Source organism: Lagopus muta, unplaced genomic scaffold (assembly GCF_023343835.1).
Source record: "Lagopus muta isolate bLagMut1 unplaced genomic scaffold, bLagMut1 primary scaffold_114, whole genome shotgun sequence".
In the NCBI taxonomy this organism is placed as follows: Eukaryota; Metazoa; Chordata; class Aves; order Galliformes; family Phasianidae; genus Lagopus; species Lagopus muta.
This window is the reverse complement of record NW_026040181.1, coordinates 16058-33752: the sequence shown is the minus strand read 5'-3', so window position 1 is coordinate 33752 and position 17695 is coordinate 16058. Positions and strand designations below refer to the sequence as shown.

Sequence of the window (17695 nt, the reverse complement as noted above, 5' to 3'; positions counted from 1 at the left end):
TCCGTGCGAGAGGACGCGACTTTTGGGCTGCTGGGATTTGGCTTTCGGAATTACGAGGGTTATGGTTTCGCCGGTCTGTGCGCCACACGTAAGTGGGGGTCGGAATGGGGTGCGGGGGGGGAGGGGGGGTTGGGGGGTTGGGTTGCAAAGTGGGGTGGGGGGGTTGGTGGGGTTTTTGGGTTGGTGGGGTCACAGCATGGGGTTGGTGTGGGTTGGTGGGGTCATAGAATGGGGGTTGGTGGGGATTTTGGGGTGTAGGATCAAAGGATGGGGTTGGTGTGGTTTTGGGGTCAAAGGATGGGGTTGGTGTGGGTTGGTGGGGTCGTAGAATGGGGTTGGTGGGATGTTTTGGGGTATAGGATCACAGGATGGTGTTGGTGTGGGGTTTTGGGGTCTAAGGATGTGGTTGGTGGGGGCGAAGGATGGGGTTGGTGGGGATTTTGGGGTGTAGGATCACAGTATGGGGTTGGTGTGGGTTGGTGGGGTCAAAGGATGGGGTTGGTGGGGTCCAAAGATGGGGTTGGTGGGGTTTTGGGGTGTAGGTTCATAGGAAGGGGTTGGTGGGGTCCAAAGATGGGGTTGATGGGGTTTTGGGGTGTAGGGTCACAGGATGGTGTTGGGGTGGGTTTTTGGGGTCCAAGGATGGGGTTGGTGGGGTTTTTTGGGGGTGTAGGGTCACAGGATGGGGTTGGTGTGGGTTGGTGGGGCCAAGGATGGGGTTGGTGTGGGTTTTTGGGGTCCAAGGATGGGGTTGGTGTGGGTTGGTGGGGTCATAGAATGGGGTTGGTGGGGATTTTGGGGTGTAGGATCACAGGATGGGGTTGGGGTGGGTTTTGGGGTCAAAGGATGGGGTTGGTCGGGGTTGGTGTGGTCACAGGATGGGGTTGGTGGGATTTTGTGGTGTAGGATCACAGGATGGGGTTGGTGTGGGTTTTTGGGGTCTAAGGATGGGGTTGGTGGGGCGAAGGATGGGGTTGGTGAGGTTTTGGGGTGTAGGATCACAGGATGGGGTTGGTGTGGACTTTTTGGGGTCGAAGGATGGGGTTGGTGTGGGTTTTTTGGGGTCCAAGGATGGGGTTGGTGTGGGTTTTGGGGTCACAGGATGGGGTTGGTGGGGTGAAGGATGAGGTTGGTGGGGTTTGGGGGTGTAGGGTCACAGGATGGGGTTGGTGTGGGTTTTTGGGGTCTAAGGATGGGGTTGGTGGGGCGAAGGATGGGGTTGGTGGGGATTTTGGGGTGTAGGATCACAGGATGGGGTTGGTGTGGGTTGGTGGGGTGTAGGATCAAAGGATGGGGTTGGTATGGTTTTTTGGGGGGGTTTGGGATCACAGTACGGGGTTGGTGTGGTTTGGGGGTCAAAGGATGGGGTTGGTGGGATGTTTTGGGGTGTAGGATCACAGGATGGGGTTGGGGTGGGTTTTGGGGTCCAAGGATGGGGTTGGTGTGGGTTTTGGGGTCAAAGGATGGGGTTGGTGTGGGTTAGTGGGGTCGTAGAATGGGGTTGGTGTGGGTTTTTTGGGGTGTAGGATCATAGGATGGGGTTGGTGTGGGTTTTGGGGTCAAAGGATGGGGTTGGTGTGAGTTGGTGTGGTCACAGGATGGCGTTGGTGTGGGTTGGTGGGGTGTAGGATCACAGGATGGGGTTGGGGTGGGTTTTGGGGTCCAAGTATGGGGTTGGTGTGGGTTTTTTGGGGGTTTGGGATCACAGTATGGGGTTGGTGTGGGTTGGTGTGGTCAAAGGATGGGGTTGGTGTGGGTTGGTGGGGTGTAGGATCACAGGATGGGGTTGGTATGGTTTTTTGGGGGGGTTTGGGATCACAGTACGGGGTTGGTGTGGTTTTGGGGTCAAAGGATGGGGTTGGTGGCATGTTTTGGGGTGTAGGATCACAGGATGGGGTTGGTATGGGTTTTGGGGTCCAAGGATGGGGTTGGTGTGGGTTGGTGTGGTCAAAGGATGGGGTTGGTGGGATTTTTTGGGGTGTAGGATCACAGGATGGGGTTGGGGTGGGTTTTGGGGTCAAAGGATGGGGTTGGTGTGGGTTGGTGGGGTCCAAGGATGGGGTTGGTGTGGGTTTTTTTGGGGTGTAGGGTCACAGGATGGGGTTGGTGGGGCAAAGGATGGGGCTGGTGAGGTTTTGGGGTGTAGGGTCACAGGATGGGTTTAATGTGGGTTTTTTGGGGTTTAGGATCATAGGAAGGGGTTGGTGGGGTCAGAGGATGGGGTTGGTGTGGGTTGGTGGGGTCATAGAATGGGGTTGGTGGGGATTTTGGGGTGTAGGATCACAGGATGGGGTCGGTGTGGGTTGATGGGGTCACAGGATGGGGTTGGCGGGGATTTTTGGGGTGTAGGGTCACAGGATGGGGTTGGTGGGGCAAAGGATGGGGTTGGTGGGGTTTTTTGGGGTGTAGGGTCACAGGATGGGGTCGGTGTGGGTTGATGGGGTCACAGGATGGGGATGGTGTGGGTTTTTGGGGTGTAGGGTCGCAGGATGGGGTTGGTGTTGTTTTTGGGGTCACAGGATGGGGTTGGTGTGGTTTTTGGGGTCAAAGGATGGGGTTGGTGTGGGTTTTTTGGGGTCAAAGGATGGGGTTGGTGGGGTGAAGGATGGGGTTGGTGGGGTTTTGGGGTCCATGGATGGGGTTGGTGTGGGTTGGTGGGGTCATAGAATGGGGTTGGTGGGGATTTTGGGGTGTAGGATCACAGGATGGGGTTGGTGTGGACTTTTTGGGGTCAAAGGATGGGGTTGGTGTGGGTTTTTGGGGTCAAAGGATGGGGGTTGGTGTGGGTTTTGGGGTCACAGAATGGGGTTGCTGGGGTGAAGGATGGGGTTGGTGGGGTTTTGGGGTGTAGGATCACAGGATGGGGTTGGTGTGGTTTTTGGGGTCAAAGGATGGGGTTGGTGTGGGTTTTTTGGGGTCAAAGGATGGGGTTGGTGGGGTCACAGGATGGGGGTCGGTGTGGTTTTGGGGATCAAAGGATGGGGTTGGTGTGGGTTTTTTGGGGTGTAGGATCATAGGAAGGGGTTGGTGGGGTCACAGGATGGGGTTGGTGTGAGTTGGTGGGGTCAAAGGATGGGGTTGGTGTGGGTTTTGGGGGTGTAGGGTCACAGGATGGGGTTGGTGTGGTTTTTGGGGTCACAGGATGGGGTCGGTGTGGGTTGGTGTGGTCAAAGGATGGGGTTGGTGGGGTTTTGTGGTGTAGGGTCACAGGATGGGGTTGGTGTGGGTTTTGGGGTCAAAGGATGGGGTTGGCATGGGTTTTGGGGGGTCAAAGGATGGGGTTGGTGGGGATTTTTTGGGGTGTAGGGGTCACAGGATGGGGTTGGTGTGGGTTTTGGGGTCACAGGATGGGGTTGGTGGGGTGAAGGATGGGGTTGGTGGGGTTTTGGGGTGTAGGATCGCAGGATGGGGTTGGTGTGGTTTTTGGGGTCAAAGGATGGGGTTCGTGTGGGTTGGTGGGGTTTTGGGGTGTAGGGTCACAGGATGGGGTTTGGTGTGGGTTGGTGGGGTGTAGGATCACAGGATGGGGTTGGGGTGGGTTTTGGGGTCCAAGGATGGGGTTGGTGTGGGTTTTTTTGGGGTTTGGGATCACAGTATGGGGTTGGTGTGGGTTTTGGGGTCAAAGGATGGGGTTGGTGTGGGTTGGTGGGGTCCAAGGATGGGGTTGGTGTGGGTTTTTTTGGGGTTTGGGATCACAGTATGGGGTTGGTGTGGGTTTTGGGGTCAAAGGATGGGGTTGGTGTGGGTTGGTGGGGTCGTAGAATGGGGTTGGTGGGGATTTTGGGGTGTAGGATCACAGGATGGGGTTGGTGTGGGTTTTTGGGGTCTAAGGATGGGGTTGGTGGGGCGAAGGATGGGGTTGGTGAGGTTTTGGGGTGTAGGGTCACAGGATGGGGTTGGTGTGGACTTTCTGGGGTCGAAGAATGGGGTTGGTGTGGGTTTTTGGGGTCCAAGGATGGGGTTGGTGTGGGTTTTGGGGTCACAGGATGGGGTTGGTGGGGTGAAGGATGGGGTTGGTGGGGTTTTGGGGTTTGGGATCACAGGATGGGGTTGGTGGGGGTTTTGGGGTCAAAGGATGGGATTGGTGTGGGTTGGTGTGGTCACAGGATGGGGTTGGTGTGGGTTTTGGGGTCCAAGGATGGGGTTGGTGTGTGTTGGTGGGGTGTAGGATCAAAGGATGGGGTTGGGGTGGGTTTTTGGGGTCCAAGGATGGGGTTGGTGGGGTTTTTTTGGGGGTGTAGGGTCACAGGATGGGGTTGGTGTGGGTTGGTGGGGTCAGAGGATGGGGTTGGTGTGGGTTTTTGGGGTCCAAGGATGGGGTTGGTGTGGGTTGGTGGGGTCATAGAATGGGGTTGGTGAGGATTTTGGGGTGTAGGATCACAGGATGGGGTTGGTGTGGGTTTTGGGGTCAAAGGATGGGGTTGGTGTGGGTTGGTGTGGTCAAAGGATGGGGTTGGTGTGGGTTTTTGGGGTGAAAAGATGGGGTTGGTGTGGGTTTTTTGGGGTGTAGGATCACAGTATGGGGTTGGTATGGGTTTTGGGGTCAAAAGATGGGGTTGGTGTGGGTTTTTGGGGTCAAAGGATGGGGTTGGTGTGGGTTGCTGTGCTCACAGGATGGTGTTGGTGGGGTTTTGTGGTGTAGGATCACAGAACGGGGTCGGTGGGACCGCAGGATGGGGTCGGCACGTGTGGGTTCACCCCACAGCTGAACTCTTCCCATCGCACTGCGATCCCTACCACTGAACCCAGCGCCCCAGCAGCGCTGGGTAGAAAGGAAGGATCGTTTCCTTCTTACCCAATCCCTCATCCAGTGCAGCCACGAGTTCCCACCCGCATTCCTAGCAGCCAGGGCGCCTCGTGGTTTTCGCTCCCCATCATTCTCTCTGTGTTTTCTTTCTCGCCAGCTTCCTCCACGCTTTCCTGCTCTGACATCTCCTGCAAGGAGCACGAGAGGTGTGAGATGGCGGACGGGGAGCCCACGTGCATCCAAGAGACCTTTTCCACCTGTTTGGTCGTCGGTGGGTCCCACTACAAAACTTTCGATGGGAAAATCTTTGATTTCATGGGCACCTGCGCCTATGTTTTAAGCAAGAGCTGCGACCCGGCCTTCGACCTGCCCTACTTCAGCATCGAGGTCAAAAACGGCCTCAGGGGCAACGTCAAATCGCCTTACGTCGACGCTGTGACCGTCCAAGCCTACAACGTCACCGTTGTCGTCGCCAGGTCTGAGAAGGGACTCGTGAGGGTACGTGAGGGAGGAAATAACGGAGATGTGAAGCTGTGTTGTGGGTTTATGTCCATGTCGTGACAGCGGTGCTGCTGTGAGGGCATTTCTCATGTCTTGGGGAGGAATCTCCCATCAGGGATGTCCTTTGTGCTCTTCTGGTGGCACAGATGTGGGAGGCTTGTTGGATTTCTAGTGGAAGACCAGAAGGAGGAGGAGGGGGGATGTGGGATGGGGAAGCAGAGGGGGAAAGAGGTGTCCTGCTGTATTTTTTTTTATTATTATTATTTTTTAGGTAGGTTTCGGGTTGATTGAGAGGTTGGGGAGTGGGCTGGGTGATTTTTCTTGCGGATGATTGGGTGGTGGAGTTGTTGGTTGGGCAGTTTGTTGTGGTTTTTGGGGGATGATTGGGTGATCAACTTGGTAATCCGTTGGGTTGATTGAGTGATTAACATGGTAATCAGTTGGGTGGGTGCTTTGGTTTTGTTGGGGGGTGCTCGTTTGGGTGGTTGGTTGGTTGGCCAGATGACTGGGAGGTCGATTTGATGGTTGGGTGGAAGGTGGATTTGATGGTTGGGTGTTTTTTTGGGTGTTTCTTTGGGTGATTGGGTGGCTGGATGATTTTTTGGGGGATGATTGAGTGGTGGAGTTGTTGGTTGGGCAGTTTGTTGTGGTTTTGGGGGGATGATTGGGTGATCAACTTGGTAATCAGTTGGTGGAGCGTTTTCATTGGGTGATTCAGCAGTTGGGTGATCAGCCGGGTGTTTCTTTGGCTGATTGGATGACTGGATGCTGATTTGATGGTGGTGTGGGGCTTTTTGGGTGGTTCTTTGCGTGTTCCTTTGAGTGATCAGGCGTTCTTTGTCTTGGATGATGGGCTGGTCGGTTGGGTGGTTGATTTGCTAAATGGTTCGTTGAGTGGTTGGGTGTTTTTGGGGCTGATTATGCGGCTAATTGGTGGGGATGGGTGGTTGTTTGGTTGGCCAGATGACTGTGAGGTCGATTTGATGGTTGGATGGGCAGTTGGGTGTTTTTTTGGGCAGCTGGTTGGGCGTTTCATTGGGTGATTCAACAGTTGGGTGATCGGCCGGTTGCTTCTTTGGGTGATTGGATGACTGGATGCTGATTTGATGGTGATGTGGGGTTTTTTGGGTGTCTGGTTGCGTGTTCCTTTGAGTGATCAGGCGTTCTTTGTCTTGGATGATGGGCTGGTCGGTCGGGTGGTTGATTTGCTAATTGGTTGGGTGGTTGGTTGGGTGTTTTTTGGGGCTGATTTTGTGGCTAATTGGTGGGGATGGGTGGTTGTTTGGTTGGCCAGATGACTGGGAGGTCGATTTGATGGTTGGATGGGCAGTTGGGTGTTTTTTTGGGCAGCTGGTTGGGCATTTCATTGGGTGATTCAGCAGTTGGGTGATCGGCCGGGTGCTTCTTTGGGTGATTGGATGACTGGATGCTGATTTGATGGTGGTGTGGGGTTTTTTGGTTGGTTCTTTGTGTGTTCCTATGAGTGATCAGGCGTTCTTTGTCTTGGCTGGTTGTTTGGGTGGTTGATTTGCTAATTGGTTTGTTGAGTGGTAGGGTGTTTTTGGGGCTGATTATGCGGCTAATTGGTGGGGATGGGTGGTTGGTTGGTTGGCCAGATGACTGGGAGGTCGATTTGATGGTTGGATGGGCAGTTGGGTGTTTTTTTGGGCAGCTGGTTGGGCATTTCATTGGGTGATTCAGCAGTTGGGTGATCGGCCAGGTGCTTCTCTGGATGATTGGATGACTGGATGCTGATTTGTTGGTGGTGTGGGGTTTTTTGGGTGGTTCTTTGCGTGTTCCTTTGAGTGATCAGGCGTTCTTTGTCTTGGATGATGGGCTGGTCGTTTGGGTGGTTGATTTGCTAATTGGTTCGTTGAGTGGTTGGGTGTTTTTGGGGCTGATTGTGTGGCTAATTGTTGGGGGTGGGTGGTTGTTTGGTTGGCCAGATGACTGGGAGGTCGATTTGATGGTTGGATGGGCGGTTGGGTGTTTTTTTGGGCAGATAGTTGGGCATTTCTTTGGGTGATTCAGCAGTTGGGTGATCCGCCGGGTGCTTCTTTGGGTGATTGGATGACTGGATGCTGATTTGATGGTGGTGTGGGGTTTTTTGGGTGGTTCTTTGCGTGTTCCCTTGAGTGATCAGGCGTTCTTTGTCTTGGATGATGGGCTGGTCGTTTGGGTGGTTGATTTGCTAATTGGTTCGTTGAGTGGTTGGGTGTTTTTTGGGGCTGATTGTGCAGCTAATTGGGTGGTTGATTGCTTTTCTATTTTTATTTCCTTTCTGCCATCTTTCTCGCAAGAAGAAACCCCCCAACAGAGCCACAACCCCAACCTTCCTGTCGCCTTCGCATTCCTTTCTTCCCATCACCTTTTCTCTTTCCCCCTTCCAGGTGAACAACCACCGCACCCGCCTCCCCGTCTCCCTCGCCCAAGGGAAGCTCCACCTCCAACAGAAGGGCAGCTTCGTCCAGATTAAAACCGACTTCATGCTGAAGGTTCTGTACAACTGGGACGGCCACTTGATGGTGAAGGTGCCCAGCTCTCAATCAGGCAAAGTGTGCGGCCTGTGCGGGAATAGCAACGGCGATCCCCAGGACGACGCTCTCCTGCCCGACGGCACCTTGGCGCAGAACGCCGTGGTTCTGGGTCAGGTCTGGAAGGTTCTTGGTGATCACAGGATCTGCTCGGATAGCTGCAGTGGGGAATGCAAGAGTTGCTCGTGGAAAGAGACAGCAAAGTATAACACGGAGGCGTTTTGCGGCTTGCTCACCCAACACCCGGGACCGTTCCAAGGCTGTCACGATGCTGTCCATACGGATATCTATCTGAAAAGCTGCATTTCCGACCTCTGCAGCTACGAAGGGCTCCACACGGTCCTTTGCCAAGCGCTCAACGCCTACGTGGAGAACTGCCAGGAGGAGGGAATCGTGGTGGGAGACTGGAGGACGCCGGCGCGTTGTTGTGAGTGGGAGAAAACCCCGTTGGTTTTGGGGGGCCACCTTGAGCCCCGTGAAGTTTGACTGGGGCAGGGATGAGCGGAGAAGGGGCAATAAAAAGTAAAAAGGGAATGAAGAGAGCAGTGTTGCTCATCCCCGGTGCTTTTTGGGTTGTTTGTTGCTTTTTGGCCTTCCAATCGAGGTAGGAATGGGATGTTTTGAATGAGGCGGCGCCGAGTCGTGCCTTGAGCTGTGTGGGGTCCAAGCTAGCAGAATTTAGGCATAGAAAAGGTAAATGGGAGGAGAAAGTCTAAAAGCATTGTGTAGACGGCAGGAAATACAGGAATCCTGCGAGTCTTTGATCCAGGAAAGTCCATAGACATCAGGGGGAAATTCTTTACTCAGAGAGCGGTGAGGTGCTGGAATAGGCAGCCCAGAGAGGTTGAGGATGCTCCATCCTTGGAGGTATTCAAGGCTGAGGATGCTCCATCCTTGGAGGTATTCAAGGCTGAGGATGCTCCATCCTTGGAGGTATTCAAGGCCAGGTTGGATGGGGCCCTGGGCAGCCTGGTTTAGCATTAAACGCAGAGGTTGTTGGCCCTGTATGTGGCGGGGGGGGGGGTTGGAGATTCGTGATCCTTGAGGTCCCTTCCAACCCTGGCCATTCTGTGACGCCACCAAAAGTCCATGGATATAACAGAAAATTCCATGCTACCAAAACCCTGTCAGTAGAACAAGAAAATCCTTGAAGGAAGTGCAGGATGTCCGTGGATAATACCCAAAATTAATGGGGGGAAAAAAATACAGGGGGGGAAGAAAAAAATACAGGGTGTATCCTTAGGAAATTCCAAATATCCGTGGGAAAGATGCAGAATATCCATGGAAAATTCCAAAAATCCATGCAACAAGGGTTGAAGGTCTGTGGATTTTGTAAAATACCCGAGAAAAAGTGCAGGATGCCCGTGGAAACGTCCCCCAAATCCACAGGGAAAGGCGCTGGGTGCCCACAGGATATTCCAAGCATCCGTGGGGAAAAGTGCAGAATATCCATGGGAAATTCCAAGCATCCGTGGGAAATTCCAAGCATCCATGCTGAAAGTGCAAGGTACCCATGGGAGCCATCAGAAATCCATGTGGAAAGGGCAGATATCCATAGAAAATTCCAACAGATCCATCAGAAAAGCGCAGGATGGCCCCCAAGCGCTCCCAGATCCCCACGCGCCGAGCCCACCAGTACAAATCCCACACAGGATGCTCTCATCACACTTTCACCCCCCTTTTTCCCCCCCAAAAAATGAACTGTGGTCCCTTTTCAACCCCTGCTATCCCCGTTTCATTCCACAGTTCCCTCCTGCCCAGCCAACAGCAACCACACGCTGTGCGGCCCCCGCTTGCCCCACAACCTGCAACGACCAATCCCACACAGGATGCTCTCATCACGCTTTCATCCCCCCTTTTTCCCCCCCAAAAAATGAACTGTGGTCCCTTTTCAACCCCTGCTATCCCCTTTTAATTCCACAGCTCCCTCCTGCCCAGCCAACAGCAACCACACGCTGTGCGGCCCCGCTTGCCCCACAACCTGCAACGACCAATCCCACACAGGATGCTCTCATCACGCTTTCATCCCCCCTTTTTCCCCCCCAAAAAATGAACTGTGGTCCCTTTTCAACCCCTGCTATCCCCTTTTAATTCCACAGCTCCCTCCTGCCCAGCCAACAGCAACCACACGCTGTGCGGCCCCGCTTGCCCCACAACCTGCAACGACCAAGCTGCCCCATCGGACTGCGCCTCGTCGTCCTGCCTGGAGGGCTGCAGATGCACGCAGGGCTTCGTGTTGGATGCTGGGAAGTGCATCCCCGAATCCGAGTGCGGGTGCGTTTTCGGTGGTCGCCTCTACGGCCTCGGGGAGGAATTTTGGGGCGACGACGACGACGGTTGCAGCCAACGTTGCGTCTGCGAGAAGGAGAGGAGGAAGGCGGTGTGCCGTCAAGCCAGCTGCAAAGCCAAGGAGGAATGTGGGGTGAAGGATGGCATCAGGGGGTGCTACCCGACCAGTTATGGGGTCTGCACGGCGGTGGGCAGCACGCACTACAAGAGCTTCGACGGCGAATGGTTCGCCTTCCAGGGCACGTGCCTTTATCAGCTGGTCGGGTTGTGTAAGAGGAGCAGAGGGTTGGTGGACTTCCAGGTGTTGGTGCAGAACGGCATGGAGGACGCCGGGTCGCCGTCCTTCGTCACGCTGGTCAGGGTCAAAGTCTATGGGAACAGCATCACCATCAGCCAGAAGGACCCACATAAAATCACCGTGAGTTCGCCCCAATTTCTTCTCCCCCAATTTCTGTGCTCTCTGATTCCATTCCCCTCAACCCAACCTCATCAGTTCACCCAATTTCTGCTCCCCCTCACCCAATTTCTGTGTTCTCCACTTCCATTCCCTCAACCCAACCCATGACTTCACCCCAATTTCTCTTCCCCCAGTTTCTCTGCTCTCCTCTTCCATCCCCTCAACCCAACCTCGTGATTTTGCCCCAATTTCTGCTCCCCCAATTTCTGTGTTCTCTGCTTCCATTTCCTCAACCCAACCCATGACTTCACCCCAATTTCTCCATCCCCACCCCTCCCATTTCTGTGCTCTCCACCTCCATCTCCTCACACCACTTTCTCCTCCCCCAATTTCTGTGCTCTCTGATTCCATTCCCCTCAACCCAACCTCATCAGTTCACCCCAATTTCTGCTCCCCCAATTCCTGTTCTCCACTTCCATCCCCTCAACCCATGAGTTTACCCCAATTTCTCCTTCCCCTCCTCCAATTTCTGTGTTCTCCACTTCCATCTCCTCAACCCATGAGTTTACCTCAATTTCTCCTTCCCTTCCCCCAATTTCTGTGTTCTCCACGTCCATCTCCTCAACCCAACCTCGTGATTTTGCCCCAATTTCTCCTCCCCCAATTTCTGTGCTCTCTGCTTCCATCCCCTCAACCCAACCCATGACTTCACCCCAATTTCTCCATCGCCACCCCTCCAATTTCTGTGCTCTCCACTTCCATCCCCTCAACCCAACCTCATCAGTTCACCCCAATTTCTGCTCCCCCAATTCCTGTTCTCCACTTCCATCCCCTCAACCCAACCCATGACTTCACCCCAATTTCTCCTCCCCCAATTTCTGTGTTCTCCACTTCCATCTCTTCAACCCAACCTCATCAGTTCACCCCAATTTCTGCTCCCCCAATTCCTGTTCTCCACTTCCATCCCCTCAACATGAGTTTACCCCAATTTCTCCATCCCCACCCCTCCAATTTCTGTGTTCTCCACTTCCATCTCCTCACCCCAATTTCTCCTCCCCCAGTTTCTCTGTTCTCCATTTCCATCCCCTCAACCCAACCTCATCAGTTCACCTCAATTTCTGCTCCCCCAATTCCTGTTCTCCACTTCCATCCCCTCAACCCATGAGTTCACCCCAATTTCTCCTTCCCCTCTCCTGATTTCTGTGTTCTCCTCTTCCATCCCCTCAACCCAACCCATGACTTCACCCCAATTTCTCCATCCCCACCCCTCCAATTTCTGTGTTCTCCACTTCCATCTCCTCACCCCAATTTCTCCTCCCCCAATTTCTGTGCTCTCCACTTCCATCCCCTCAACCCAACCTCATCAGTTCCCCCCAATTTCTCCATCCCCACCCCTCCAATTTCTCTGCTCTCCACTTCCATCCCCTCAACCCAACCCATGACTTCACCCCAATTTCTCTTCCCCCAGTTTCTCTGCTCTCCACTTCCATCTCCTCAACCCAACCCATGAGTTCACCCCAATTTCTGCTCCCCCAATTCCTGCTCTCCACTTCCATCCCCTCAACCCAACCCATGACTTCACCCCAATTTCTCCTTCTCCTCTCCCAATTTCTGTGTTCTCCACTTCCATCTCCTCACCCCAATTCCTCCTCCCCCAATTTCTGTGCTCTCCACTTCCATCCCCTCAACCCAACCCATGAGTTTACCCCAATTTCTCTTCCCCCAATTTCTGTTCTCCACTTCCATCCCCTCAACCCAACCAATGACTTCACCCCAATTTCTCCATCCCCACCTCTCCAATTTCTGTGCTCTCCACTTCCATCTCCTCACCCCAATTTCTCCTCCCCCAATTTCTGTGCTCTCCACTTCCATCCCCTCAACCCAGCCTTGTGAGTTCCCCCCAATTTCTCCATCCCCACCCCTCCAATTTCTGTGTTCTCCACTTCCATCCCCTCAACCCAACCTCATCAGTTCACCCCAATTTCTGCTCCCCCAATTTCTGTTCTCCACTTCCATCCCCTCAACCCAACCAATGACTTCACCCCAATTTCTCCTCCCCCAGTTTCTCTGCTCTCCTCTTCCATCCCCTCAACCCAACGTCATCAGTTCCCCCCAATTTCTCCTTCCCCTCTCCCCCAATTTCTGTGTTCTCCACTTCCATCCCCTCAACCCAACCCATGACTTCACCCCAATTTCTCCTCCCCCAGTTTCTCTGTTCTCCACTTCCATCCCCTCAACCCAACCCATCAGTTCACCCCAATTTCTGCTCCCCAATTCCTGTTCTCCACTTCCATCCCCTCAACCCATGAGTTTACCCCAATTTCTCCTTCCCCTCTCCCAATTTGTGTTCTCTGCTTCCATCCCCTCAACCCAACCCATGAGTTCCCCCCAATTTCTCCATCCCCACCCCTCCAATTTCTGTGTTCTCCACTTCCATCTCCTCACCCCAATTTCTCCTCCCCCAATTTCTGTTCTCCTCTTCCATTCCCCTCAACCCAACTCATCAGTTCACCCCAATTTCTGCTCCCCCAATTTCTGTTCTCCACTTCCATCCCCTCAACATGAGTTTACACCAATTTCTCCTTCCCCTCTCCTGATTTCTGTGTTCTCCACTTCCATCCCCTCAACCCAACCTCATCAGTTCACCCCAATTTCTCCTTCCCTCAATTTCTGTTCTCCACTTCCATCCCCTCAACCCAACCTCGTGATTTTGCCCCAATTTCTCTTCCCCCAGTTTCTCTGCTCTCCACTTCCATCTCCTCAACCCAACCTCATGACTTCACCCCAATTTCTCCATCCCCACCCCTCCAATTTCTGTGTTCTCCACTTCCATCTCCTCAACCCAACCCATGACTTCACCCCAATTTCTTCTCCCCCAATATCTGTGTTCTCCACTTCCATCCCCTCAACCCAACCTCATCAGTTCACCCCAATTTCTCCTTCCCCACCCCTCCAATTTCTGTGTTCTCCACTTCCATCCCCTCAACCCAGCCTTGTGAGTTCCCCCCAATTTCTCCATCCCCACCCCTCCAATTTCTGTTCTCCACTTCCATCCCCTCAACCCAACCCATCAGTTCACCCCAATTTCTGCTCCCCCAATTCCTGTTCTCCACTTCCATCCCCTCAACCCATGAGTTTACCCCAATTTCTCCTTCCCCTCTCCCAATTTCTGTGTTCTCCACTTCCATCCCCTCAACCCAACCCATGAGTTCCCCCCAATTTCTCCATCCCCACCCCTCCAATTTCTGTGTTCTCCACTTCCATCTCCTCACCCCAATTTCTCCTCCCCCAATTTCTGTGCTCTCCACTTCCATCCCCTCAACCCAACCTCATCAGTTCACCCCAATTTCTGCTCCCCAATTCCTGTTCTCCACTTCCATCCCCTCAACCCATGAGTTTACCCCAATTTCTCCTTCCCCTCACCCAATTTCTGTGTTCTCGTCTTCCATCTCCTCAACCCAACCCATGAGTTCACCCCAATTTCTTCTCCCCCAGTTTCTCTGCTCTCCATTTCCATCCCCTCAACCCAACCTCCTGAGTTCACCCCAATTTCTCCTTCCCCCAATTTCTGTTCTCCTCTTCCATCCCCTCAACCCAACCCATGACTTCACCCCAATTTCTTCTCCCCCAATTTCTGTGCTCTCTGCTTCCATCTCCTCAACCCAACCTCATGACTTCACCCCAATTTCTCCATCCCCACCCCTCCAATTTCTGTGTTCTCCACTTCCATCCCCTCAACCCAACCTCATATTTATTCCTCCTCTTTGTTTTTTCCCCCCTCTATTTGAAAATGGCAGAATATCACCCCAAAAAATCATGACTTTTTCCTCCCATGACGCGACTGAGATTCCCATATTTCTCCTTTAATTTTTCCCCCTCTGTTTGGAAATGGCAGAGCATCACCCCCCAAAAAAAATCATGACTTCTTTTAAACATCCAAATTTGGATGTTTAAGTCCAATTTTGGGCATTTAATTCCAAATTCGGATGCCACCCATCCTCCCAAAGCTGGCGCGCGCCTCTTTGAGGCGGATCCAATCTGGAGAGCATCACCCAAATCGCTTGGATGCTTTCGGTCGAGGTTTGACCTCTTCAGGTCCGAATTTCACCCCAATGACCCATTTTCTCCTATTTTGATCCCCATATATTTTGTTTCTTACTCTTTTTGGGGGGGATTTTTGGCACTCAGGTCAACCTACCCTACTCCCACGACGGGAAGATCGTGATCTACAAAGGTGGAAGGGACGTGGTGCACCCAAACAACCCGTTTGCTCCTATTTTGATCCCCATTTTGTTTCTTACTCTTTTTTGGGGGGGGATTTTTGGCACTCAGGTCAACCTACCCTACTCCCACAATGGGAAGATCGTGATCTACAAAGGCGGAAGGGACGTGGTGCACCCAAACAATCCATTTTCTGCTATTTTGATCCCCATATATTTTGTTTCTTACTCTCTTTTTGGGGGGGATTTTTGGCACGATCCGTTTGCTCCTATTTTGATCCCCATATTCTTTGTTTCTTACTCTTTTTTGGGGGGGATTTTTGGCACTCAGGTCAACCTACCCTACTCCCACAAGGGAAAGATCATGATCTACAAAGCTGGAAGGGACGTGGTGCACCCAAACGACCCGTTTGCTCCTATTTTGATCCCCACATTTTTTGTTTCTTACTCTCTTTTGGGGGGGATTTTTGGCACTCGGGTCAACCTACCCTACTCCCACGACGGGAAGATCGTGATCTACAAAGGTGGAAGGGACATGGTGCACCCAAACAATCCATTTTCTCCTATTTTGATCCCCATATTCTTTGTTTCTTACTCTTTTTTGGGGGGGATTTTTGGCACTCAGGTCAACCTACCCTACTCCCAACCTACCCTACTCCCACAACAGGAAGATCGTGATCTACAAAGCTGGAAGGGACGTGATGCACCCAAACGACCCGTTTTCTCCTATTTTCATCCCCATATATTTTGTTTCTTACTCTCTTTTTGGGGGGGATTTTTGGCACGATCCGTTTGCTCCTATTTTGATCCCCATATTTTTTGTTTCTTACTCTTTTTTGGGGGGGGGATTTTTGGCACTCAGGTCAACCTCCCCTACTCCCACGACGGGAAGATCATGATCTACAAAGCTGGAAGGGATGTGGTGCACCCAAACAACCCGTTTTCTCCTATTTTGATCCCCATTGCACCCAAACAATCCATTTTCTCCTATTTTGATCCCCATATTCTTTGTTTCTTACTCTTTTTGGGGGGGATTTTTGGCACTCAGGTCAACCTACCCTACTCCCACGAGGGAAAGATCATGATCTACAAAGCTGGAAGGGACGTGGTGCACCCAAACAACCCATTTTCTGCTATTTTGATCCCCATATATTTTGTTTCTTACTCTTTTTGGGGGGGATTTTTGGCACTCAGGTCAACCTACCCTACTCCCACGAGGGAAAGATCATGATCTACAAAGGCGGAAGGGACGTGGTGCACCCAAACAATCCATTTTCTGCTATTTTGATCCCCATATATTTTGTTTCTTACTCTCTTTTTGGGGGGGATTTTTGGCACGATCCGTTTGCTCCTATTTTGATCCCCATATATTTTGTTTCTTACTCTCTTTTTGGGGGGGATTTTTGGCACTCAGGTCAACGACCGATCTGTCAACCTGCCCTACTCCCACGACGGGAAGATCATGATCTACAAAGGCGGAATGGACGTGGTGATAGAGACCGATTTTGGCCTGGCGGTCAGCTACGATCGGCGTGGCGGCGTCGGCGTTTCAGTGCCCTCCTCTTATGAGGACGCCCTCTGTGGGCTCTGTGGCAACTTCAATGGGGACAGGAGGGATGAGACGATGCTGAAAAACGGCCGTCTGACATCCGACCTCAACGCCTTCGGCCACAGCTGGAAGGTGGCCGATACCCCGGGTTGCACTGAATTATCCAGGATGGAATGTGTCGACTCGATGGTCGAGCAGGAGGATGGTTGTGGGATCATCTCGAGGGCGGATGGACCCTTCAGAGGGTGTCACGCGACGGTGGAACCTTCCAAGTACATCCAGAATTGCAAGAATGATTTGTGCCTTTATCCAGAGAGGGACGAGGTGCTGTGCCGACACATCACTCGCTACGTCGACCTCTGCCAAGAGGCCGGGGTGGCCGTCGAGGAGTGGAGGACGAACGATTTCTGCAGTAAGTTGCATCAAATTCGGGATCATCATCGTTTTTCTTTCATTTAATGAAGGTTGTGAGGCCACAGGGAGCCCCGATTTGGGGGATAAACCCACATGGGGGGGATGATGATGAGCCAGAGGTGGGGAGCTGGCTCACCCAAGGCTTTGGCTCGCCACAAAATCCCACTGTCCCCCATTGACGGCCAACGCAAATCGGGTTTAAGCCCCCCTAAACGTAAAATAATTTGCATCAGGCCAATTAGGAACGGAAGATAATTGCCTGCTTAGGGGTCAAATCGCATCCGTTTGGGTCAGGGGGAACTGGGAGCTGATTGGGAATACGGTGCTGGGGTGGTGAATGAGGGAACGTCTTGATTTGGCCCTGAGGGTAATGGGGGGAAAAGAGGTGATTTTGGGGTGTGAGGGGGGGGAAATCTGCATTTAGAAGAGGGAAAAAGTCTTCTTTGGGGGGGAGGGGGTGAAATATCCCATATTTTGGGGGGGGAGGGAAGGAGGGGTGGAGAATTGGCATTTGGAGGGGCAATAAATCAGTGTTAATTGAGATGTGGGGAAGAATTGTCTGCTATGGGTGGAAAACCTACATGAGGAGAGAGGGAAATATCTCCAATTAGGAAGGGGAGGGCAGGAATTAATCAGTGTTAATTGAGATGTGGGGAAGAATTGACTGCTATGGGTGGAAAACCTACATGAGGAGAGGGGGAAATATCTCCAATTAGGAAGGAGGGGAATTAATCAGTGTTAATTGAGATGTGGGGAAGAATTGTCTCCTATGGGTGGAAAACCTACATGAGGAGAGGGGGAAATATCTCTAATTAGGAAGGGGAGGGGGGCAATTAATCAGTGTTAATTGAGATGTGGGGAAGAATTGTCTGCTATGGGTGGAAAACCTACATGAGGAGAGAGGGAAATATCTCTAATTAGGAAGGGGAAGAGAATTAATCAGTGTTAATTGAGATGTGGGGTAGAATTGTCTCCTATGGGTGGAAAACCTACATGAGGAGGGAGGGAAATATCTCCAATTAGGAAGGGGAGGGCAGGAATTAA

At 52.5% G+C, this 17695-nt stretch overlaps 1 protein-coding gene across 1 annotated transcript in view; it reads left to right on the top strand.

Moving 5' to 3' along the window:
* Positions 1 to 6: 6 nt before the first annotated feature.
* Positions 7 to 17695, top strand: part of LOC125687606 (IgGFc-binding protein-like) — a 32495-nt gene continuing 14806 nt past the window's right edge. Inside the window, exons 1-5 of the mRNA XM_048932825.1 lie at positions 7 to 88; positions 4905 to 5245; positions 7639 to 8209; positions 9882 to 10489; positions 16103 to 16649. Coding sequence (XP_048788782.1) covers positions 4961 to 5245; positions 7639 to 8209; positions 9882 to 10489; positions 16103 to 16649 — 2011 coding nt within the window. The 5' untranslated portion in view covers positions 7 to 88; positions 4905 to 4960. The remainder of the gene's footprint in view (positions 89 to 4904; positions 5246 to 7638; positions 8210 to 9881; positions 10490 to 16102; positions 16650 to 17695) is intronic.